This window comes from Pituophis catenifer, unplaced genomic scaffold (assembly GCF_029215685.1).
Source record: "Pituophis catenifer annectens isolate HBS135680 unplaced genomic scaffold, rPitCat1.0.hap2 SCAF_2, whole genome shotgun sequence".
In the NCBI taxonomy this organism is placed as follows: Eukaryota; Metazoa; Chordata; class Lepidosauria; order Squamata; family Colubridae; genus Pituophis; species Pituophis catenifer.
The window spans coordinates 285,528,982-285,555,846 of record NW_027256882.1 but is presented as its reverse complement, the minus strand read 5'-3'; the positions used below and the strand labels follow the sequence as shown (position 1 = coordinate 285,555,846).

The window sequence follows — 26,865 nt, the reverse complement described above, 5'->3', positions numbered from 1 at the left end:
ATTCTACTAAACTTCTGACGCTGATTATGGAAATGCGTAAAGTGATGGGATCATACAGTAATTTTTTACTTTCAATACTGTGTTTCCCCGAAAATAAGACCAGGTCTTATATTAATTTTTGCTCCAAAAGGCTTATTTTCTGGTTAGGTCTTATTTTGGAAGAAATATGGTACTAAATGCATCCAGCTGGCTGACGATCTTAACTGGGGCTTATTTTGGAGGTTCTGAAAAATCATGCTAGGACTTATTTTCCGGTTGGGTCTTATTTTCGGGGAAACAGGGTAGTATCAATCTAAACCACATTAAAATACACAGACCTCGTACTGTCACATCTATTTTATAAAGATCACGTTCATGCCAGAAATGTACAAGCTTTTGCAACAGTCCTATATAATAAGAAACATAGAATTGTTGAGTTGGAAAGGAGTATTTAGGTCACTGAGTCCAATACCCAGCTCAGGGCAGGAATCCAAATTAAATCATCCTTGACAGATGGCTGTCTGGCCTCCCACATTCAGGGAAGGGGAGACCAACATTTTTCTAGGTTACAGCATTTAAATTGTTGTCTCCTGTTGAGGGTAAAATCTTCTTACTATGAAGAAGGCTTGAAATAGTCAGGTGGGAATTTTTGATTCTCATCTTACAAAAACTCTTTCTAGAAGTGAATTTCTAGGGACTCGGAAAGGTAAGAATGCTAGTATTTAAATTCTGGGGTGAAAATATATATACAGGGCAGCATTCCAGGGTGCCGTTAGCCAAAGAACATCTTGTATGCACCGCTTTCTAATTCTCTGCAATAAATCTACTTATTTAACCTTTTTGCTGCCAGTTTACATATATGGAATACCTGGTAGTACAACATGCTATTGGTTTTTAAGGCTTAGACCAGTGATGGCTAACCTTTTTGCCGTCGCGTGCCAGGAAGGGGGGGGCGGGGGAGGTTCATGGGTGTGTGTGCCCACACCCATAATTCTATGTGCCCCGGCCCGCGCATGCAACCCCCCTCCCCCCCAGCTGCTGGCATGCAATGGCCCGGTAGGCCCATTTTTCTTTCTCACTTGGGTCCAGATCCTCTCTATGCATCTGGGGAGGGCAAAAACAGCCTTCCCCACCCCCTCAGAGGCCCAAAACTGCCTGTTTCTCAACTTCCAGTTGGACAGGAAGTGACTTTTTGGCTGTCCCCAGCCTCCAGAGATTCCCCACCCCCCCCACCCTCCAGAGGCAGCCTGTTTCCCTACTTCTGGTGGGCCCAGAAGGCCCAAAAATCAGCTGGCCGGCACACGCATGCGCACCAGAACTAAGCTGGCGTGCCAGGCGACATGGCTCTGCGTGCCACCTGTGGCACGTATGCCATACGTTCGCCATCATGGGCTTAGACTCTCTTAGTATGATTTTCACTCGTCTGTTAAAAAAGCAATGTTGCAAAGTTGTAACTGGATAGCTTTATTCTTCTTCCTCAATTCTACCTGTGAATCAAGGGCATACAGGTAGTCCTCAACCTACAACCATTCATTTAGTGACCATTTGAAGTTACAACAGCACTGAAAAGTGTGACTTATTACAGGATTTCACACTTACGACTGTTATAGCATCCCCAATGGTCATGTGATCAAAATCCAGTTGTTTGGCAAATGGTTCGTATTGATGACAGTTGCAGAGTCCCAGGGTCATATGATCACTATTTGCAACCTTCCCAGCTGGCTTCCGACAAGCAAAGTCAATGTGAGAAGCTAGATTCGCTTAACAACTATGGGATTACTTAACATCTGCAGTGTTTCACTTAACAACTATGGTAAAAAAAGTCATTGAGAAAGTTGGGGGTGCAACTCACTTAACAACCGTCTTGCTTAGCAATGAAAATTTTGGGTTCAATTGTGGCCATAAGTTGAGGATTTCCAATACTCCTACTTTCATTGATTAAATAAAAGATGAAGTTGTTAAAAACAACAAAATAGTCAGGTGGGGCAAAACTGACTACAAAACTGCTGTCAAAAAGCCTGGGTGTTTTTGAAGATTAGTTGCTGATTAGGAGAAGCCTCTTTGTCCTTCCTTTCGTTCCCTCTCCATCTTAATTCTTTCTATATATTTCTGCCATTTCAGAGATAAAGACTGCATGGTTACAGATAGTTCTCAATTTATAACTGTTCATTTAGTGATGAGTTACAACTACACTGAAAAAAGTGATTTAGGAATACTGTATTTTTCACACGTATGACCGTTGCAGCATCACGTGATTTACATTTGAATGCTTGACAACTGGCTCATACTTACGACGGTTGCAGTGTCCCTTGGTCATGTGATCAGCTTTTGCAACCTTCTGACAAGCAAAGTCAATGGGGAAGCCAGATTCACTTAACAACCACATTGCTAATTTAACAACTTGCAGTGATTCACTTAACAAATGTGACAAGAAAAGTCGTAAAATGGGACAGAACTCTCTTAACAAATTTCTCACTTAGCAACAGAAATAATGGGCTCAATAAGTTGAGGACTACCTGTATTTCCTTGAGTGATCAATTAATTTTTGTAAAAAAGGGTTATCTGACTCTGCAGACAATTCATTTTAGTCAGTAAATCTTAATAGGATTCCCCCCCACCCCCCGTTCTTGGTAGTCTATGTTTTTTTGAAATGTGGCCATGCCATATGTCTGCACATATACATAAGTCAGTGGTGGGTTCCTCCCGGTTCCCCCGGGCCGGTAGCGGTGACAATATGATGTCACTGAACCGGTTTTCCCCCCCACCCCCACCCCCCGCATTATTCTTACCTTTTATTTGGCCCCACTCCCAATCTATTGCTGTCTCCTGAGTCCCAGCTGATGGCTAGAGGGAAAAAAACTGTTTAAACTTTTGCCGGGGCTTCAAAGGGCCGCCCTACAGCTGATCAGTGTTAAAAGAAAACAAATGAGTAGACCGGTGCCTGCAAAAATACACGAGTAGATCAGTGCCTGCAAAAATACATGAGTAGATCAGTGCCTGCAAAAATAAATGGGTAGACCGGTACAGCTCTGCAAGCAGTTAAAAGCCTGGTAGACCAGTACCTCTGCTAAATCCTAAAGAATTGTCACATGACCATCAAGCCATGCCCACAAAATAAGCCACACCCACAGAACCGGTAGTAAAAAAAATTTAGAACCCATCCCTGACATAAGTGTAACATATTTATGGAGTAAGAGGAATATCCCAGATGGGTTTCAGTGAGATTTGGCAATCCTGGTTTGACAAGATGAAGAAGTTGAGAAATGCACAGAATTTCTGCTTGTAAGATAGATGACAATGTCCTGTGGAGTCCTTGAATGCTCTCTGAACTTGGTTGTTTGCTTGCAGACATTTTATGAAACAACCAGACAGAACACCAAAACCTCCACAGTTCAACAGAGTCACACATATTCTTTCTATTGGAATTTATTTCCTTCCTTCCTTCCATCCTTCTTTCCACCAGGAAAGGTGAGCCAAATGAAGCACTTTAAGGTGCTGTAATGAGAACTGGCCTGGAAGCTATATTGCCCTACCTTTGTAGATGTAGTTTCAAAAGTGACAAAGTTAAGTGGAGTTGTACCTGACATGTAGTTTGCATTCACGGGAGACAAAACCACCACGCTATCTTTTGCAAATCCACTTTGGAGCCACTTAATTGTCATTGAAAGAAATCCTGTCAGCCTGGGAATGATTTGCTAGCTCCCAAATTAAAAGTGAGAACTCGAGGCTAAGATTTCTGGAGAATTTTTTTTTTATTAACAGGCCATAAGATGAAAAGTCAACAAAGAAATGAAATATGGTGCAAACCACAGCAACAACAACAGGGGTCACCAAACTTGGCAACTTTAAGACTTGGGGACTCCAACTCCCAGAATTCCTCAGCCAACTTAGCTTTGCTGGCTGAGGATTCTAGGAGTTAAAGTCCCCAAGTCTTAAAGTTGCCAAGTTTGGAGACCCCTGAACAATAACAACAACAACAAACTGAATATTTTTGAATACCACAACAGTGTAACAGGAGTTCCCCCTGTGATTCAGATATACAAACAAGCTGAAAAGAACAGTGTGGGAACTGGAAAAATTCACAATCCTGAGGATTTCTTCATTTTCCCCAGGCTGAGGGTGTGTTAACAAACATGGCCAAGCTGTGTTTCTTTTTCCCCTTCTCCTTATGTGAGGAAAAGCAAAAATTAGCAGCCAGCCTGAAGAGTTTCGCCTGAGGCAACTTGGGTTTCAAGTCAACCTAGTTTCTTCAAAAATACAAGAGATTATAAAAAAGGATCTTCTGAAGTAGCAGTTGCTTGGAGATTAACACTCTCCTTTCCCTTTTCTCTCAAATATATGGAGCACTAGTTGCCACTAGTAAAAAAAAAACAAAATTAAAAGACCTATTTTTTTTTTATATTTTCTCAAGTTGTTAAAGCAGGGGATGGAAGACTATTGAAGCAAGGCTGCTCAACATATTATCCTGTTCAAGAACAACAAAGCCTCCTGAATTTGAGCGGCAGAAATCTGATGCAGCCATTTTTGAATCCGAGTCTGAAAACTCAATTTTCCGTAAGAAGAAATAGGCAATAAAAATATCAGTTTCCTGCCCTTTAATGATATCCGACTTCAACCAACTTCTGGAGTCAGCCACCTCACTTTGCCCAGGAAGCCCAAATCTTGGCTTCTTTTGAGGGGTCTAGGACATGGGTCTGCAACCTTAAACACTCAAAGAGCCATTTGGACCCGTTTCCCACAGAAAAGAAAACACTGGGAGCCACAAAACCCTTCCCATGCCTAACTATTTCTTGAGCGGCCACCAAACTAGCATATGTAGTTGAATTAAACCTTGTTTTCTTCTGAAACTTTTCTTTTCTTGGATTTATCCATGGTTGGCCTACCGGGGATTGAAAAACTCAATAAATCGCATGCCAGCGGGTGTCGCACATTGGAGGTTGTGATGCATATTTTGAGTGACAGGGAGCCGCAACAGAGGGGTGAAAGAGCCACATGCGGCTCCAGAGCCGCAGGTTGATGACCTCTGGTTGAGGACAACTCGCTGCAACCAACTTGGCATGGCCAACTCTCTACGGCCAACTCTCCATGGCCTACTTGCTGCGGCCAGCTGCAGCCAATTCACCATGGGACAATTCACTGTGAGGCAATTCAACAGGGATTAGTTCTTTTTATTATTCAACAAAGCATTATAAAAGCTGGTAGTGGATTTGCAGAAGATAGTTTGTCTCTCATTAATGCAAAATTACATGCTTAACTTGGGACAACTCGCCATGGCCCACTCACCACAACCAACATGTCATGGCCAACTCGCCATGGCCAATTCACTGCGGCCAACTCACCGTGGAACAATTCGCTACGGAATTCGCGTCATTCCTTTCATTTTTGTTGACCACATTTTCACCAAAATTATTTTACCCCTTATACCAGTTGTCTGCAAGGAATATAAATCCTTCCATTCCCCACTATCCGGTCAGAGCTGAAGAAGCTTCTTGGATAAGAAGCAAAATGTCTTCAAAAGAATAAACAAAGGAAGTCCAGTTGCCTACTGAAAAAGCACCTTTGGGACAACCATGACCTGGATGACTGAGAATCTCTACAGACTATAAAAATAAATACATAATATTAAACAGATAAAATTCTGTCAAGCCTCTGCAGACTATATCGCCAGGCACGCGGCAAATACATAGTAGAAAAACTGTCGTGTGGGAAATTTTGTACAATCGCTGCAAAACAACGTGGTGTTTCTGGATCTTCCTCCTCAATCGAGCAAAATGGTGGGAAAGAGATAAAGAGGAAGACTCTACAGACAGTGGGAGTAGGAAAGTTGGAACCGGGCCCTATAGAGGCTTAGATGTTTGTGTTTCTGGTTATATCATCTTACTTTTCCTTCTTTTGTGTCTGTGGGTGTATGCTAGCATGAAGAAGCTCACTCTCCAGGATGAAGGCTGAACTACATAGAGTGTGCATCCTTAAGGGACTGTTCTGGTTGAAATGTCAGCTTTATTTCTCCAAGTCATTCAACATCAAGGTTGCCTCGAAAATATATGTACCTGGGAGGAACACCCTCTCTCTCTCTCTTCCTCTCTCTCTGTGTATGTGTGTGTGTGTGTGAGTGTATATCTCCTGCCCACCTACCATCTTTAAAGCATGCAAAGATGAGGAGATAAATAGGTACCAATTTTCTGGGAAGGTGACAGCATTCTGTGCCCTTTGGCATGTAGCCATGTTGGCCACATGACCATGGAAGCATCCTGGCACAACGCTGGATCCGTTGACTAAGAAATGGAGATAAGCACCATACCTAGAGTTGGAAACAACTGGACAGTGTATAGTGCCGTGATGGCGAATCTACGGCACAGGTGCCACAGATGGCACACGGAGCCATACCTGTGGGCATGCGAGCGTTGCCCTACCTCAGTCCAGCACGCATGTGCGCTCTGGCCAGCTGATTTTCAGGCTTTCTGGGCCCACCGGAAGTCGGGAAACGGGCTGTTTCCGGGCCTCTGGAGGGTGGGGTGGGGAAGGCCGTTTTCGCCCTCCCCAGGCTCCTAGAAAGTCTCTGGAGCCTGGGGAGGGCAAAAAAATGGCCGTACTGGGCTCACCGTGCCATCAAGTGCCAAAAGTGGGGGGGAAAGCGGGGGGGGGGGGTGTCACACGTGCATGCGTGGGGGGATGGGGCGCATTGAATTATGGGTGTGGGCACACGCGCGTGCAATCCCCCCCACTCTGCCCGCTTTTGGCATGCGACGCAAAAAGTTAGCCATCATTGGTATAGTGTATGTATGTATTTTTGTATGTGTGTGTCTATGTCTGTGTGTCTTGTAAAGCATTATTTGAAGAAGGCATCTCTTACAGTGATCTTTTACAGCATCTCTTACAGTGTCCTAACTTTCCATATCATCATTCAGTTAAAAATCTGACTGATAGTCAGACCCATGTCTCATGCATGAACTCACTCAGCTCATGCATCTTTCTTGCAAATAAACACTATCTCAAAAACATTTTCCCATCAACCACAAGTAGACACTTAAAGCTACAGGAATAACTGGCAGACAGTGAGTAAATGAGTCCAGTACATTAATCTAGTTTCATTTTTAGTGAATAAATGGTGTCTCACCAAACAAAATCAGTACATCAAGCCTATATATATGGATAGTCTCTTTTCATCTTGAGGAAATTTAGATGAAGATGGTATAATACCGCTCTCAACAAAGGCAAAGTATAGAGGTCTGTTCTAACCAGGGAGCTAAGTTCCTCTCTCTTGTTTCACAGCTGAAAAAAGAAGAAGGAAAGGTGGGGGGGAGAAGGGAGGAGAAGGGATAAGGGAAAGAAGGGGAAGAGAAAAGAAGGAAGAAGAGAGAAGGAAAAGGAGGAAGAAGTGGGAAGGAAAAGAAGGAAGAAGGGGAGAAGAAGGGAGAAAGGAAAAGGGGGAGAGGAGAAGGAAGAAAGGGGGAGGAGTAGGAAGAAGAAGAGAGAAGGGAAAGAAGGGGGAAAGGAAAAGAAAGAAGAACGGGGGAAGAGAAGGGAGGAGAAGGAAGAAGAAGGGAGAAGGGAAAGAAGGGGGAAGAGAAAAGAAGGAACAAGGGAGAAGAAGGGAGAAGGAAAAGAAGGAAGAAGGAAAAGAAGTGGGAAGGAAAAGAAGGAAGAAGGGGAGAAGAAGGGCGAAAGGAGAAGTGGGGGAGAGAAGAAGGAAGAAGGGGAGGATGTCTGCTCCCAGAGTATCTGAATAATTGCCCATTATTCTTTATTGCCAACTAGTTATGAAAGGTATGGCTACGTCCTGTCAACAAATTCCCATGATTTTTTTTTTAAATTAGCATTCCAGTTGCTTTTATATTGATTCAGGCAGCCCACAGTCCTCAACGGGGCCTACTGAAGACCGTGCTCCTACAGTTCTCTCTTCAGTAACTCCAGTCCATTGTTTGCAACCTACTGTGTTGTCTAGATATCTTCATGCAGCAAAAATGATATATTCCCTCAAAACAGTATAAACGTCCACCCTAAAACTTTTTAAACTTTTAAGTTCTTCTAAAAGGCAACAGTCACGCTATCATTCAACCAGCGGGTCCCTAGGCCAAAGCATGTAAGGGGAAATTAAATACGACTTCTAAAATACAATTTGCTTTAAGGGGCTAAAGTAATGTAAGGGAGCAATTTAGCATCTACCAATGCATGAAGACAGTAAGATTACTGGGGGTTTTTTTGCTTCTCTGCTGGGGGAATGAAATGAAGGGCTATTTATAAAGAACTCCTCGCTTTGGCTGTAATCAAATATAATAACAAGATAGAACAAAAACAATCTTTTTCTGGAAACCACCTTTGTAATACTCCTTTTTAATAACCCTCCTAATGGCCAAATTAGAAGGACCCCAACTAAAGTCATTCATCCCACATAAAACAAACATTGCCTTTTCTTCTTAGCTTTGTTTTACTAGCTATATTATTTCCAGATGATGCTTGAGGGGGTTAAGGGTTTTTTTTTTTTTTTTTTCAAGAGTTAGATGCTGAAACTGGCAGCTGCTTTTTATTTACCGTAGGCAAATCTAAGATGAATCTAAACTGGGGAAGGAGGCTTTCATCAGCTGTTGACGGAGCACTGGCTGGAAAAAAAGGACAGCATCTCGCCCAGCAACTACCTATACGAAATTACAGGTAGTCCTCAACGTACGGCCACAATTGAGCCTGAAATTTCTGCTGCTAAACGAGACAGTGGTTAAGTGAATTTTGCCCCATTTTACAACTTTGCTTGCCATAGTTGTTAAGTGGATTACCGCAGTAGTCACCGTGTCATTAACGGTAACCATGTTACTGTTAGTGACACGGTTGTTAAGTGAATCTGGCTTCCCCATTGACTTTGCTTGTCAGAAGGTCGCAAAAGGGGATCACTTGACCCCGAGACACTGCAACTGTCACAAACATGAATCAGTTGCCAAGTGTCTTGGCAACTGCAGTGCAGATCACGTGACCATTGGTCGTAAGTATGAAAAACGGTTGTAAGTTCATTTCCCCCCCCCCATGTTGCTGTAACTTCAAATGGTCATTAAATGAACTGTTTTAAGTTGAAGACTATCTGTATTTAGAGTTTCGGTCCCTGGGGAAAGATGCTACATGCTCTTGATGTGTCTATGCCATACAATCAAATCTGAAAAGCAGGTAACCAACTGTTCAGTCTAAGCAGTGATGGGTTTCAAAATTTTTTATTATGGGTTCTGTGGGTGTGGCTTGGTGGGCGTGGCTTGGTGGGAGTGGCAGGGGAAGGATACTGTAAAATCTCCATTCCCTCTCCACTCCAGGAGAAGGTTACTGCAAAATCTCCATTTCCACCCCAATCCAGGGGAAGGTTACTGTAAAATCCCCATTTCCTCCCAATCAGCTGGGAATTGGGAGGCAGAGAATAGATGGGGGCGGGGGCCAGTCAGAATTTTTACTACCGGTTCTCCGAACTACTCAAAATTTCTGCTACCGGTTCTTCAGAACTGGTCAGAACCTGCTGAAACCCACCTCTGGGTCTAAGGATGTTGTAAGGAGAAAGGATTAAAAAAAAAGAAAAGAAGGGAAATCAACCATGTTCAGAGATGTATCACAACCATAATATAATTTTATTTAATGCACTGTCTGGGAATTTCTCATTAAATCCCTTCCCAGGTGCAAGTCACCAAGTTTACAAAGCGATCCATTTGTGCTTCAGGCCTGACAAAAACTTTTTTTTGATATTTTTGGGCTTCAGGCAGGAAAAGACAAACCACCTTCTAGGTTGGGCTTAATACCTGAAGGGACCAGTGGCTCAGCATGTCTACCGCAGCTACGAGTAGCTTTAAAAGACTTAAAAGAGCTTACTTAAAATTACTTAAAAGAGTAATTCCAATGAATGACTCCCTCTGAATTGGCAACACCCTTTTTACGTCAAATACATGCAAGCCAAATTACATTGCAGTGTTAAGTTACTTCATTCATTTTTCTGTGTGAGATCCTGAAGACTGGAGAATTTGTAAGGTTTCCTGGCAGTCCTTGGGGTTTTCCTGTAATCTTGGCAAACAATATTTCAAAAGCCACACTTGACCTTTGGAAGGTGAAACTGGTCCAGGCAGTTGATAAAATTGCCTTTGAATGACCTCTCTCATTAAGAAAAACCAAATTTGGGAACTGGAGGGGAAGCAACGAGCGGGACAAAGATTCATGTGGATGGAAAACTTGGGAACAGTCTGAATAAACAGCCTCCAGCTCATCTCAAGGCATGCTCTGTGGTTGGGCACAACTATATTATTCTTTTCCACGGCATTCATATTTGCAGAAAATCATTCAAAGGGTGGTCTAATTTACTGCATATGGCCACGCCCACTCCAAAATAAATAAAACATAACTTAATAGGTTGTTGTGATCTATACGAATAACACTTCCCTTGTTTCCATGCCGACCTAAACGTTCAACGGATCCAGTTGAAGTCATAGATATTTTTCGTCTTACAGATGTGAATTAGTCCCCAATTCTTCCCCTTCCCTGGCTTCAATAAGTAGCCAAGAGCAAACTGTGTAAATGGGGTTAAAAGTGAATATTTGCTTGCAACAAAGGATGCTTCCATCATTCTCAAAAGAGGAAAGGATTTTGTCTCTGTAAACCATCCCTGTAGCTCACCATATTTCTCATTTCTTAGAAGTCTCCAATATTACATTTTTGGGGGAAAGGTTTGGAAATTAAAAGGGTATCTTGGCTCAAATTATTTCCGGGTAGTATAAACTATTTGGCATGTATTTAAACCATCTAACAAAGTCAAGGCAGTCATAGGCTGCATTAATAGATGGATAGAATCAAGAACACGTGAAGTATTAATACCACTTTATAATGCCTTGGTAAGGCCACATTTGGGATGTTGTGGTTTTGGTTGCCACAATATAAAAAAGATGTCGAGACTCTAGAAAGAGTGCTGATGAATCGAAGTTGGAAACAACTGGACAGTGATGAATAGGGAACTGGAGGCTAAAACATATGAAGAACGGTTGCAGGAACTGGGTATGTCTAGTCTAGTGAAAATAAGGGCTAGGGTTGACATGATAACTGGTCCCAATACTTGAGGAGCTGCCACAAGGAAGATGGGATCAATCTGTTCTCCAAAGCACCTGAGGGCAGGACAAGAAGCAATGGATGGAAACTAATCAAGGAGAGAAGCAACCTAGAACTAAGGAGAGATTTCCTGGCAGTGAGACCAATTAAACAGTGGGACGACTTGCCTCCAAAAGTTGTGGGTCCTCCAACACTGGAGGTTTTTAAGAAGAGATTGGACAATGATTTGCCTGAAATGGTATAGGGCCGTGATGGCGAACCTATGGCAGGTGGCACATGGAGCATTATCTGTGTTCTGTCCCCGTCCCACACGCACACACACCAACAGACGTCCAAGAGTTAAAAAGCAAACCAGCCGACAAAATCCTTTTCCTTAAGATAACGGAACTTGGCAGCAACCTAGTGGCTGCCTGCCAAGAGTTTATTACTCACGAAGGGAAGAGATAACTTCTCTCCGCTTCTGGTACATCAAAGTAAAATGTTCAATAATTACAGAGTAACTTAAATCCAAATATAATCCAGCAAAGTCTATAGCAAAAGTCCGGCAATGCAGAATGGCGTGGAAGCTTTCAGCTTTGTTCGTCACAAGGCTTGTCTGGCCACCACGCTCCCTTTTATACCCTGTGGGGTGTGGTCCAGTGACTCAGCCTAATCTCTGGCACGCCTCCTCTTCTGTTGTGTGCGCTTATCTCTCCGACGCTGTCGAGGATCCAGCCAAGACTCATTACTCTAATCACTGTCCATCTGTGGCTGCGTGGACATGCTTGGCTCCGGCCCTATCTCTTGCCCTTCGGTGGACACCGAAGGCATTGCCAAAGAGGAGGGTCCTGGAGAGGGAGGCCTTGCCAACTCCTCTCCTTCACTCTCGGAGTCCTCTCCTGACAATGACACAGGCTCAGATAATGGCGCCACAACAATCTGTGGGCACGTGAGCATTGCCCTAGCTCAGCCTCCTGGGGGGTGGGGAAGGCTGTTTTTGCCCTCCCCAGGCTCCAAGAAAGCCTCACCGGTAACCTTTTTGCCGTTGCATGCCAAAAGCAGGGGGAGCACGGTGGGGTCATGTGTGCATGCATAGGGGAGGGGGTGCTGGGGGGGCATTGAATTATGGGTCTGGGCACATGTGTGCGCGCCTCCCCGTGCTCCCCCATTTTTGGCACTTAACGGCAAAAAGGTTCGCCATCACTGGTATAGGGTCTCCTGCTTGAGCTGGGTGGTTGGACTAGAAGACCTCCAAGGTCCCTTCCCAACTGTTATTCTGTTCTGTTAAATCTGATTTCAATAAGGCTCACGACACAGTAATTGTTTTTCCTTCTAAAAACTTACTTAGGAATCCTTCTGTGAAATATGTCAGTGGATTTAAACTCTGCAGTGCCATGACTCCCTGAAAACGATAAATAAATACATTTGGGTGGAACTCTTCCCCTCCCTGCAAATAAAACTAGTGATTCATTGCGATTTAGAGTTAAGAAAAAAATGCGTGTAATCGATTTTAACAACTGCGTTTTAATCTAGGTATCCAATGCAATGCTACAACCTTCCATCTTTATAAAATAAAACCTTCTCATCAGAAATAGGCAATAAAACAATCCATTCTCAAACCATCTTTTTAATGGGATGGATAAACTTGCCCAGTTTTTGCTAAGTCAGCCACACGCAAGATTTATTTTGGATCAATGCTTGTGTGTGTGTGTGTGTTTTAAAATATATATATATATATATATCGGCAACTGTAGTAACTCATGAGTTTGTAGCCAGCTCATCCAGGCTCAGCAGAAGTGACCAGGGGCAGCAATCCTCTTTTGAATGTCAAAGCCCACCTCTAACCCACCCCCAAATTTGAGAAGAGAAAAGCAAGGCTGAGATGAATTATTTCCAGAAGCGCCGAAGCAGATTCTGAACCAAATTCTTGCCTTTAAAATATACTTTTATAAAAGACAGCACATGTGATTTTAGTCTTGATGGGAGCTAGACAGGAAGAGCAGCCAGTGAGGTTAAATTCTATTTTAGCATTTTCATCAATCAGGCCTTTCTTCTTTCATTTCCCTTTTTCTAGCAAGACATTAAATCCACAGGTACCAAGAAAAATGAAACCAATCTAAAATATATATATAATCTGAATGTAATTTGTTCCCTACAAGCAAACAGAGTAACACAACAAGATTATTTATTAAAATGTTATGTTTAAGTTGGAAAACTTGACCGAGGAGACAACATACATAAGTTTTACAATTTTTACATATTTTTTAAAAAACACAGCACGGACTATCAGATGTGTATTAAACATGTATTGGAATGCTCCTTATAAACAGATATTTTTTTCAATACTGTATTCTTTTTACTGGGATGTACGTTTTAATCATGCAAAAACGTTATTTTTAAGCGTATTAGAATTAATAAAGATGCTACTGCATTATATTAAGATTTAAAATAATTTCTTTGGAGGAAAAAGAAAAAGCATCCGCCTCACTAAGCCATGTGCCGTACATAAAATCATAATTTTGGAAGGGGCCATGCAAACCAACCCCTTTGCTCAATGTCTACATTGACTAAAACATATTTAATTACTTTGGATTTAACAACTATAGCAAAAAAAAATATTAATTAAAGCTGTAAAATATCCAAGAGCTAAGAGAACGAAGATATGTGCTATATTTAATTTTTAATAGATTTTATTCAAGTTCTGCCTTTTTTTTTGGTGAAGAACTCTAATTATTATGGGGTTTTTTTTCCCTTGTGCCTTTGAATCAATGTTATTACTGGCAAATGCCTGGACTGGTCCTTGCAGTTTTCTTGAAGATTTTTGGAAGTGATTTGCCATTGCTACCTTCCTAGGGCTGAGAGTAAGTGACTGGCCCAAAGGTGGGACTAAAACTCACAGCCTCCCAGTTCCTAGCCTGGTGGGATCCTAACGGCTTAACAACTGGTTCGGTGATCGCTGCAAACCGGTAGAATCCCACCCCTGCTGGTGCCGTAATCACAACACAAATTGTGTTCTTCCTTCCCTTGACAATTCCATTGCAATGGGAACCATTTGCAAACGCTCAAGATGGAAAAACTAAAGTGTTTGCTAGAAATCACCATGGTTCTCATTTTGCCATTTGCAAGCTTTCTTTCTTTCTTTCTTCTAATATCTTTAGTGAGTTTCAGACATGATGTCACCAGCCCAAACTTCCTATATTTTGGTGACGGTTGTTGCTAGGCTGTCACACTCTTTGAACAGACTTGTGCAAACCGAGGGGATGCGATTTTGACTTCTTCCTTAAAAGATTATATTTCGATACTCACATAATCTGGAAGTGGAGAATCGGCAGCAGACAGGGAACTTCTCAAAGACTGTGTGGCCTGTTCCAAAACTTTGTTGTGCTTTTTGGACAACAATGAAAACAAGCTGGAGGGGAAGGGAAGGAAAAACAATGATGTTGTATTCATAGGAATCAATCATTCTGGTTTTTTATGAAACAGGGGTGCCAATTTAGTACAGGCCAATGTTTCTCAAGCGTGGCAACTTGAAGATGTGCGCACTGGGGAATTCTGGGAGTTGAAGTCCACACATCTTTAAGCTGGCAGGCTTGAGAAACATTGCTATAGGCCAGTGATGGCTAACTTTTTTGTCGTTGCGTGCCAAAGGCGGAGGGAGCACGGGGGGTTCATGCACGCACATGCCCACACCCATAATTCAATGCCCCCCGCGCCCCACCCATCCCCGTGCATGCGTGCGCAACCCCCCCACGTTCCCCCTGCTTTTGGCACACAATGGCATGATGGGCCCGGTAGGCCTGTTTTTCGCTCTCCCCAGCCTCCAGAGGTTTCTAGGAGCCTGGGGAGGGCAAAAACAGCCTTCTCCACCCCCACAGAGGCCTTCCAGATGCTGGAAATGGCCCATTTCCCAACTTCCAGTGGGCCCGGAAGGCCCAAAAATCAGCTGGCCAGTATGCACATGCATACTGGAGCTGAGCTAGGACAACACTCACGTGCTCACAGATATGGCTCCGTGTGCCACCTGTGGCACGCATGCCATAGGTTCGCCATCACGGCTATAGGCTCTGCCTTACAGAGGTAACAAAAAAAATAGTTTATAAAGTGTTTTTCTCTATATATAGAAGTCGCAAGATTATTTTTGAGTTCATCCTTTATGGATTGTAGAGTCTCTTTTGTGCAGTCCATATATCACAAGATACAGACAGAGGCATTTTTTTAAAAAAACAACAGAATGATATTCACAAACCACAAACGCAATTCCCACATCTTTCTCTGTGAAATAACCATAGCATTTGAAAGGCTTAATATTAGCATAATTTAGAAGCTAGGAGCTATTTGTTTGAACCAATCCTTCCTGTTACTCAGGTTGATCAAAGCATGTTTAGCTTTCCAAACAATTCACTCCATAGGAAAACAACTTTCTGATGGTGTTTGCAGTTAGAAGGAAAACAGAGACTCTGTTTCCCTTTCCTTCAAATAACAACTCACAAGAAATTATTTTTCTCCTATCTACAAATGTAGTGCCATTAAATAAAGTGGTTCAGCAAAGTTAATAATTAACCCCAAAATACAGATCTCAGATAAAGACTTGCTGCTGAAATGAAGTCTCTCAAACCACTCGATAAAAAAAATTAAAATAATCAGAAACAGCATTGATTTATAAAATTAATGACCACTGTTATATACTATGTTTAGTGTACGGAAATTAAAAGGAGGTTAAGCTCTTCATTTAGAACAGGAGCGTCAGACTCAATTTCATTGAGGGCCGCATCAGGGTTGTGTTTGACCTTGGGGTGCCAGGGTGGGCGTGGCCAGCATGACATCACTTGTGTTGGGGGACGATTGTGTTGGCCTAAGCGCTCTGCCAGCGAAAACGGGCTCCCAAGCTCCGTTTTCAGCTGCAACGGCCTCCTGCAACCTTCTGCCAGTGAAAACGGAGTCGGGGGGGGGGCACGTGTGGCCCTCCCAAGCTCTGTTTTTGGCTGGGACGGCCTCCTGCAACCTTCTGCCAGTGAAAACGGAGCTCAAGGGGAGCCATGTGCAGCCCTCACGAGCTCCGTTTTTGCTGGCAGAGGCACTGCGGGCAGGTCCTTCGCTATTTCCCGCGGGCCAGATTTAAGCACTCCACGGGCTGGATCTAGCCCCTGGGCCTTGAGTTTGACATCCTTGATTTAGAAAGACAAAAATATAATTTAATAGGTAAACAAGGAAGGTCAATATTCCTGTATTCAAAAAGGATGATATTTGGGAAGATTATGGACCAGGGTATAACAAGACTAATCTGAAAGTACCTTGAAAACAGTGCAGTTATTACTACAAATCAGCTTGGGTTTATCCAGCAGACTAAAACTTATTCATCAGACTAACTAACTATCCAGACTAATTTTTTGTAATAACTTCCTTAACAGATTGTGGGGATGCAGTGGTCATAATTTAACTTGATTTCTTTGACGGATCTGAAAGAAACTTTCCATGTCATGCTAATTAAACTCTGATGACATGACAATTAAGTGGCTACATGCTGTAGATGGATTAGATAGATGTCGGAGCCAGTTTGGTGTAGTGGTCGAAGTGCTATCCTAGAAACCAGAAGACACAGTTCTAGGACTCTCTTAGGCATGCAAACAGGCTGCGTGACTTTGGGCCACAGCCCAATGCAACTCACAGGGTTGTTATTGTGGGAAAAATAAGAGGCCAGAATATTAAATATGATTATTGCCTTGAGTTATGTATATTTAAAAAATTGGATATAATAATAATGGGGCAGCACCAGGCAATTACAGGCCAATCGCTTGCTTACCAACAACTTTCAAATTGCTAACTGAGGTAGTTCAGGCAGTCCTTGACTTACAACAGTTCATTTGGTGACTGAAGTTACAACGGCGCTGGAAAAAAGTGACTTATGAGCGTTTTTCACACTTAAAACCGTTGCGACATCCCCATGGTCACATGATCAGAATTTGCATGCTTAGCAACTGACTCATATTTATGACGGTTTCAGTGTCCCTGGGTCATGTGATCACCTTTTGTCGCCTTTTGACCAGCAAAGTCAAGGGGGAAAACAAGTTAACTTAACCGTGTTGCTAACTTATCAACTGCAGTGATTCATTTAACCACTGTGGCAAGAAAGGTCGTAAAATGGGGCAAAATCCACTTTACAAATGTCTCACTTTGCAACAGAAATTTTGAGCTCCATGATGGTCATACGTCGAGGACTACCTCTAGCTGAATGAAGTCCAACAGCATCTAGTTAAAAACGAGCTCTTTCCGCCTGAACAGAAAAGAAACTGTCCAAACTACAGAGGAACAAATGATCAGCACCTAATTGTTAAGATTTTTTTTTGTCGCCATGTAAATGTATATATCCGGACTAGACTGTGTTGTTTCTCTGTGTCATATAATGTGTGTGGGTATATGCATAATTTTGTGTTTATTTATTTATTTTCTTGTGTTTATGTAGTGTATATTGGAGGTGGTGACCTTTTGAGAGCTGTATGCAACGGAATTTCATTTTAATGTATGCCGATTAGTGTACATTCAAGGTGACAATAAAATGTATTGTATTGTATTGCATTGCATTGCATTGCATTGCATTGCATTGCATTGCATTCTATTCTATTCTATTCTATTCTATTCTATTCTATTCTATTCTATTCTATTCTATTCTATTCTATTCTATTCTATTCTATTCTATTCTATTCTATAGATGAATTTAGAAAACTGCAACAGAAGGAAGACCAATTTGAGAGTATCTTGGATTGATTACCTGAAGGCATTCAACTCCCTGCCACATGACTAGTTAATCAGGTGCCTAGAAATAACAGGAGTCAGTAGCGACACCAGAAGGTCTGTATAAAGATCAAACATCTGGGCAAATCCAGTCATTAGGGACTGGACTCAAACAGAACTAAACCCCTGGATAGGAAAACAGGACACAAAGCAATGAACTTGCATTACAGCAGGCAGATTCCAACTAAATATTTTAAATAGTTCCTAGCTGTAAAAGCTGTTAGGCCGAGAAACCAACTAACCATAGAGGTGATGGGCTTCCTGTCAGGTGATGTCTGAGGCTAGAAGTCATCTGTCTGGGATGCTTTAATTTGGATTCCAGCACTAGGAAGTTGAAGTTAATGATCTAAATTGTCAATTCTAGCTTCTATGTTTTTCAGCCATGTGAAACAATGGACTTTGGCTTGGAAGGAAACTGAACCTACAATCGGGAGGGCTGAGACAGTTTTATGCATAAACGATTTCACTGACTAATGGAGTGAATGCGAATAAAAAATTACTGTACTTTCTGGAGTATAAGACACACTTTCTCCCCCCCACTCCCCAAAATCGGGTGGAAATGTTGGTACGTCTTATACACCGAATACAGTCAGTTTTGGCTCCTGAAACCCCGCCCCACACGTCCCGTTTTCGCCAAAAACAGGCTGTTTTTTCGCAAAAACAGGATGCGCAGAGGGTTTGGGAGGCCTGCAGAGTGCTCCTGGGGGCTGGGGAGGGCAAAAACCGGATGCGCGGAGGCCAAAAACTATTTCTTTTCTTGTTTTCCTCTTCAAAATCTTGGTGCGTCTTATACTCCTGTGAGTCTTATAGTCCGAAAAATACTGTAGATTCTTGCACAAGAATACTCCAGTGATATCTTGATGGCTCAGAGAGTTTTCACAGCAGGCTCCCTCCAGTCATCTGAGGAACCAAAAATTATTGGGAGGGGAGGAGATTTTAACAGAACAAGCCTGGATATGAGATACAGGTAGTCTTCGACTTGCAAGGGTTCATTTAGTGACCGTGCGAAGTTACAATGGCACTGAAAAATGTGATTTATGACTGCTTTTCACACTTCCGACTGTTGCAGCATCCCTGTGGTCATATGATCAAAATTCAGACTTTTGGCAACTGACTCATACTTGTGATTGTTGTAGTGTCCCGGGGTCGTGGGATCTCTTTTTGCGACCTGCTGACAAGCAAAGTCAATGGGGAAGCCAGGTTCACTTAACAACCGTGTTACTAACTGAACAACTGCAGTGATTCACTTAATAACCGTGACAAGAAAGGTCGTAAAATGGGAGGCAAAACTCACTTAACAAATGTCTCACTTAGCAACAGAAATTTGGGGCTCAACTGTGGTCGTAAGCCGAGGACTATCTAACCTGAAGACTCTGTGGGAGCCAGATGTGTCACGTTAATCCTTTAAGTTCCTTTCTTTTTATCAAAACATGGACAATTATTCTTTGTAGTCCTCGCACTTCCAATTTCCTAGCTATGTCTTGGAGATTAAGTATACAACATGGCCAAAACAAACTAAGATACCTGCAATCAATTCTGAATATTTGCTGTTTAAGTGAGCTCTGGATCATGTTAAGACAGTAAAAAGAACATTTCAGAAGAAGTTGGCCAGAAAGAGCAAGAGAGCCTTTGTTTCATGCTACCAAAGCTGTAAAAGTTTTTCCCCCCATCTTTATTATTGCTGACAAAAAGTATGGAGCCCAAGGGAACCCCCCTAATTAGATTGACACCGTATTCCATTTATGTGGAAATTCATCTCATTTCCATACAAGAAATGTGATATGTTCTCTGAAAGCTGAAATGAAATCAGCAAAACATGACTTTAAAATGAAAACAGTCACTCTTTCGCAAATTAAATCAATCCATCAACAAGTTCATCATATTTTGTTGTTGTTGGTTGAAAAAGAACGTATATTCTGAATTCAGTGGGAACCCAAGAAGGATTTAAGGGTCAGCATTTTTATATAATGACAAAACAAAAATGGGTTCCAAATGTTGGATAAACATATTTATATCTTACAACTGCAGCAAGCATTTTTTAAAAGCTATAGCTTTGGAAAAACGAAGACTTTTATATTCTTGGCAGGGGACACCCCAATTTTACAACTTCACGTCTGCATTTCACAACTTCAGTTTATTATGCAAAACTGGACTCAACAGCAAAGTCCTAATATCCAGCTGCTATACACTACGGTAGTGGTCCCCAAACTTTGCAGCTGAGTGGCCCGGCTGTGGCCTATTCGCAACAGGGCCGCACGAGCTGTGCATGCCTGCTTGTCTGTTTTGGCCCGCCACTCGCGTGGCCTGGTTGCAAATAGACTGCTGTCTGGTAGCAGGCTGCAGTCTGGGGATTGGGGACCCCTGCACATATACTGCACTAGAGTATATGAAGACTGATCCCAGAATCTGATGGGGAAAAGAAAAGATTCACGTTCCACTTTTTAAGTCAACATCTCCTTTGCAGGTGTGATGGCAGAAGCAGAAGGAAATGGAATTATGCTAATTTGAAACAGTGCTAGAAATCAAGAAGCCAGGGTTGCATTCGGAATGGCGGGAAATCAAGCACAACAGATTACAAGTAAATCCTCGACTCACAATAATTGAGCCTGCAATTTTGGTGATAAGTCGCAACGGTTGTAAAATGGGTCATCACGTGACCGCGCCTGATTTTACATATTTTTTTTTCTAGTGGTTGTTAAGCAAACCCATTGTTCTATATGGGTGATTTTTGCTGGAAACCGGAAGTAAATACATATTATTGTAAAAAAAAAAAAAAATGTTCCAAAATGTGGTTACTTGACCGCTGGATACTGCAAATGGCTGTACATGCAGGCCAGTTGCCAAGTGCCCAAAATGCAGTCACCTGTGAACGTGCCTCCCTCCACTGTCAACTTAAAATCTGGGTTGTAAATCCCTTTTCCCCTCAGTTATAACCTTGAACAGACGTTATGTAACTGGTCATAAGGCAGGGGTTGCCACAAAGAAGAGGGAATCAGGCTACTCTCCAAAGCACCCGAGGGCAGGACAAGAAGCAATGGGTGGAAACTAATCGAGGAGAGAAGCAACTTAGAACTGAGGTGAAATTTCCTGACAGTGAGAACAATTAATCAGTGGAACAACTTGCCTCCAGAAGTTGTGAATTCTCCAGCACTGGAAGTTTTTAAGCAGAGATCGGATAACCATTTGTCTGAAAAGGTATAGGGCACTGGTGGGTTGCTCCCTGTTCGCAAGAACTGGTAGTAAAAATTTGTAGTAGTTCGGAGAACCGGTAATAACATTGGCTGGCCACACTCCCGAACCGGTCCCCGACCCGGTCGCCACTTGCTTACCCCGCCCACCTCATCAGAGGCTTTTTTAAAAAAACTTTTAAAAGCATTTTTTCTACAACCTCTTCGGCTGAAAAAATGCTTTTAAAAGTAAAAAAAAAAAGCCTCTGATGATCACGCGGCTCAGCTGGGATCGTCAGAGGCTTCTGAAAGCATTTTTTTCTGCAACCTCTTCAGCCGAAGAGGTTGTAGGGAAAAAATTGCCTTTAATAGCCTCTGGCGATCCCAGCTGAGTTGCCTGATCATCAGAGATTCCTAAAAGCATTTTTTTCTGCAACCTCTTAAGGTTTTAAAAGTAAAAAAAAAAAAAAAATTGGCCATGCCCACCCAGTCACATTACCCCCCACCAAGCCACGCCCACAAAATAAGCCACGCCCACAGAACCGGTAGTAAAAACAATTAGAACCCACCCCTGGTATAGGGTTTCCTGCCTGAGCAAGGGGTTGGACTAGAAGACCTCCAAGGTCCCTTCCAACTCTGTTATTCTGTTCTGTTCAAGGACTATCTGTAAACAGATTTATATCTGGGAAAGTGAATATTGTTTGAAGCCAGGAACACATTAAAAGGGATGATTGAAGAATGCAGCAGGATTCTTCCTTCGTTGTTTAACATGCTAAAAGTTCAACAATTATCCCGAAGATTGAAGAGTTCAACATAAAAGGTTTCATCTCTTATTTCAGTATTGCTAATTTTCTGTCTAACCTTCTTAAACCACTGTGGGAAGACATGCTCCAAGAACACTGTACTGCAGAGTGGTTAACATGAATGCTAATTCACTTGAAATGTAAATAGGGAACTGAGATATATTTAAAACATTACACTGTTTAGTATGCGTCTTTTCATTCCCCCCCCCCCCCGTCCTTTTCTCAGAAAGATATTTGCTTTGCTTTTAAAAACTCTATTAACCCTATTATTTAGGGATTACATTATGCTGTTGTGTGTTTGTTGCCTGAAAAATGGCCAGAATCAGTAAATGTTTTGCTTGCATTCAAAACATAATAATCAGCAGATGCTTTGTCCAGATATAACTCAAATAAGAACCACAGAGACAAAATTCGCATCTTTAAAGTTTCTTCCAGAAGAACAGAAGTCAGTCTTTTTAATTGACCCACAAAGAATAACACTTCCCAAATTGCAGAATTGTGCGTAATGGCATTGCAAGGACAGCAAACTACTACCTGTTGCCCTGCCCACCATCTTGTTCCTGTGCCTGATGTACGGAGAAGTGGCAGGAGAAGAGGAAGAAAGATAAGGAAAAAGCTGAATCTACCAAGATTGAGGAAGTTCTTGATGGAGTCAACGGGTTTATGTTTGAAAAAACAAAACAAAACACAGTATTTCTCCCTAGATCGCATTTAATCAGAATGATCTACCATTCTTCCAAAATCTTATGACATCTTTTTGACTCCTTAGATCAGGGGTGTCAAACTCGATTTCATTGAGGGCCACATCGGGGTTGTGTTTGACCACAGGGGACCGGGGTGGGCATGGCCAGCTCAACATCATCCGTGTTGGGGGTGCCTGTGGTGGCCCGAGCACGTTGCCAGCAAAAATGGGCTCCTGAGATCCATTTTTGCCTGCGACAGCCTCCTGCAACCTCTTGTTGTGGCCCGCCAGTTGCCTGCGCAGATCGTGGCTGATCCCGACGACGAGGAGGCTGGTGTGGTGTTGCGCCAGCAGCCTGCACAGCTGGTGTTCGCATCGGACAGTGAGGAGGCTGAAGAGGATGTGGTGCCAAAGGCAAAGACTCAGCCAGGGCCTTCAGAACCTCCAGAGGCTCCTTCAAGTGGAGAGAGCGAAATGGAGGAACCTCTTCTCAATGCTCGAGCACGCAGGGCTGCCAAAAGGCAGGCATGGCTACTCAGGAGGAGGAGGTCTCCTCAAGAGTAAGGCTTGAGGATAATTGGCCACTCCCTTAGCCTATTTAAGTCACATGCCGTTAGTAAGTTTCTTGCTGGAAACAACTTGTAATTATCATCAGTACATTTTTGGAAAAGTCTTATCGTATCTTGTTTTCTGGGCTGGTTGCCAACCTTTGCCGGACTTTGGTTTATTCTTGCTACTTAATAAATTTGATAAGGACCGTTGGTGTGTGTCAATATCCTCGGGAATCCGGAGCTGAGGCAGAACACCTTTGCCAGTGAAACCGGAGCTCGGGAGGGCTGCCTGCAGCCCTCGTGATCTCTGATTTCGCTGACAGAGGCACTGCGGGCTGGTCCTTCGCTGTTTCCAGGGCGGCTCTCCGGGCCAGATCTAATCACCCCGCGGGCCAGATCCAGCCCCTTTGCCTTGAGTTTGACACCCCTGCCTTAGATGCTCTTTCTATACAGATATTCAAAAAAGCATATCCTCCCAATAATCAATTGATAGGTATCTTGGCCATTCTGACACTGCTTATCTCCAGTAACTGCTCAAGGATGAACAGACTGTGATTACAGTGCAGGAGGCTAGATTCTGCACAGCAGCACTGGGGATTCGTCGGAAACACGTGATTAATCCACCATAGCTATTTTGCGCAACTAATGTAATGAACCCTTTTGCCTAACTACTCTTTTGCATTTTAATATTTAATGACTATGGGCCTCACAGTTTAAGGATTGATGTTATAATATAGTTAGGCCATGTGTAACTGACACGATTGGATGCCAATTTGTGATTTTAATATAGATTGCATCTGTTATTTATTATTTTATTCTAGAATTTTTAACTGGCTGTTCCTTGAGTGTTTTTATTTGTTCTGATCTTTGGCTGTGATTAATAAACTTGATCTGATTTGATATGACATTTTTTTCAGAGCTCTGGAGTTATTAGGCCAGGAGCCACAAACTCTCCTTTAAAAGTTACCTGAAAGCTTAATGGGGAAGGGTGTCTATTAGGGGTGTACCTCCAGATGTTTAATCCTATCTTCCTTATCCAGCATAATCAATTATGAGAAATCACGGCATTACCACATCCTGCCTGAATATCTACTTTCTAATGTTGTTTTTAGAATTTTTTCTCAAACGAAATTCATTTTCTGATATTCTACTTTATTTCAAGAATCAAAGTAGTTAATCCAACTGAAGCAGATTAGAAACACCTATGGCTGGGATCCCTCCATTTATAATATCCTATCAATATAATATATTCTGAGATATATGATTTAGCTAAATTGTAAAGATAAGATTTATAGATTTATACAGCGCATTTAAGAGTAGTATTCCAGATACACTTTCAAAAAACACAAAGTGTCATTGCACAAGCAGCAAAAGAAACCATGGCTGTATGGCTGTCTTGGAAGACAGAAAATAAACATCTTAAAAACTATTTTAATTAGAAGGAGCTTCCATGGACTAGAACCTACAGTACGTATTTGCACAGAAGTTTATAACAGAATAAACCTGCAAGCTTTATAATTATAGGGTTCTTGGAAAAACAGCAGTTCAGTATGACTTTCCTCTGGAATTTAAATGTATAGTTTAGTCGAGAACCTAGTGCCATCCAGATATATTTGGATTGGAATTCCCAGAATTCCCACCTAGCGTGATCAAAAGCAAGGAATTCAGGGATTTGTAGTTCTAACATATTTGATGTGGTTCCCGTCCTCCGGAAAGTTACCCATCCACAGGTGATATCCACTCCCACCCTGGCTCTGCCAACTGGGCTAGGACCCCAATATGGGTGGGCCATTCTGGAGGTGATTAATATAAGATATTATCTCCTTCCCGTGAGCAACTTGCTCCCTTCTTTTCCATCCTGTCAAATTTAAAACAATTTTAGCATTAATATTTATTTTTTTAATGTTTTATCTTGGTTTTTTTTATGATTATAAGTCACCTAAAGCCGCCTCTGGGTGAGATGGGCGGCATGTAAGTTTAATACACCTAGTCCTCAACTTACAATCTCAATTGAGCGCAACGTTTTTGTTGCTGAGTGAGACATTTGTTAAGTGAGTTTTGCCCGGTTTTACGACTTTTCTTGCCACAATTGTTTAGTGAATCACTACCGTTGTTAAATTGGTAACATGGTTATTAAGCGAATCTGGTTCTCCCATTGACTTTGCTTGTCAGAAGGCCACATCAGGGGGAACAGAGGACTCCAGGACACTGCAACTATCATAAATATTGCCAAGCATCTGAGTTTTGATCACGTGACCATGGGGATGCTCAGAAGGTCGTTAAGTGTGAGAAATGTTCATAAGTCACTTTTTTCAGTGCCGTTGTAACTTCCCATGGTCACTAAATCAGGGGTGAAATCCAGCAGGTTCTGGAGAACCGGTAGCAGAAATTTTGAGCAGTTCGGAGAACCGGTAGCGGAAATTTTGAGTAGTTCAGAGAACCGGCAAATACTTCTGGTTGGCCCAGAGTGGGGTGGGAATGGAGATTTTGCAATATCCTTCCCCCAGGAGTGGGGAGGGAATGGGGATTTTTCAGTATCCTTCCCCTGGAGTTGGATGGGAATGGATATTTTGCAGTATCCTTCCCCTGCCACGCCCACCAAGCCACGCCCACAGAACCGGTAGTAAAAAAAAATTGGATTTCACCACTGCACTAAATGAATTGTTTTAAGTTGAGGACTACCTGTATATGTAATAAATATTTGGAGGACAACCAGCTTGGGAACGATAACTAGAGTCACTAAGATTCGGATGGCTTGTACATTTAGTACATTATTATTATGATGATCATTATCCTCACCTACAGATATGGATAGACAGTAACAACGGCCTTCCATTGTTTTAAAAAAATGAGGAGCATCACGTACGGTAAATGTTGTGTTCCTTCTTTCTCAAGCCCCTGTGCCTGTACAATGGAACCGAAGGAACAGCTGGTGCACAGCAAGCCATGTCCTTTCGCATAACAGATTATATTGATAATATCTTTAAGCCAGGACAAAATGGCCTTGTAGTGCACACACAAACACTGCATGGTCTCTTAATTATAAGAACTGGCCTTCCCACGGCAGCCCTGGCAAAATCCTGACCTAAAGCATTGGAAAAATCAGCCCAAACAGGTCTATCAGGAAAGAGAAGCTGAACGGAATTAGTCTTCTTGCAACCGTCTACGGAGATTCTCAGCCATCCAGGTTATGGTTGTCCCAGAGATACTGTTCAAAAGGCAATTGGACTTTGTGTTTTTTTTTCCTTTGAAGACATTACGCTCCTCATCCAAGAAGTTCTTCTTCAGTCCTGAAGAAGTTGGACTTGTTTTTTTCTTCCTTCTTGAAGACAGTTCTGAAGAAGCTTCTTGGATGAGAAGCAAAACATCTTCACGAAAAAAATAAATAAATCCAGGTGCCTTTTGAAAAAGCACCTTTGAGACATCCTGCTGTAATCGGTCACGTCTTTGCTTCTTTCTCTTTCTGTTATTTACCCAATGCCTCCAGCACAGGGAGAGCTTTTAATCTGGTGCCCAAAAGGGAATGCTAGCCCAGACTTATTACACCTTACCTAATCAAAAGGCTTAGAATTGGGAACACTGGAAGCAAAGAGGTGGCTGAACCACCACACTGTAGGCACATTTGGATAATTAAAAAAAAAATAAAACCCTTTTAGCAGAAATGAAGCCACGAATATACAGTATTTTTTTTTTAATGTAATCTCATACCTTGCCTCTGGCACAATTTGGTCTGAAATAGAAATTTTGACAGAATGAGCCTGCTGCGTATTAGGAAGCTGCATTATTAAAGTAATTTGATGGGATTGCTCTATTTCTGGTAATGCCTGCAAGATGCTATGAAAGCAAATTTCACTATT

At 42.3% G+C, this 26,865-nt stretch overlaps 1 protein-coding gene across 2 annotated transcripts in view; it reads right to left on the bottom strand.

Moving 5' to 3' along the window:
- DYM (dymeclin) overlaps positions 1–26,865 on the bottom strand; it is a 275,421-nt gene that overhangs the window by 74,255 nt on the left and 174,301 nt on the right. For both annotated transcript variants that reach the window (XM_070938939.1, XM_070938941.1), the window contains one exon: positions 14,323–14,425. In XM_070938939.1, the coding sequence (XP_070795040.1) occupies positions 14,323–14,425 (103 nt within the window). The remainder of the gene's footprint in view (positions 1–14,322; positions 14,426–26,865) is intronic.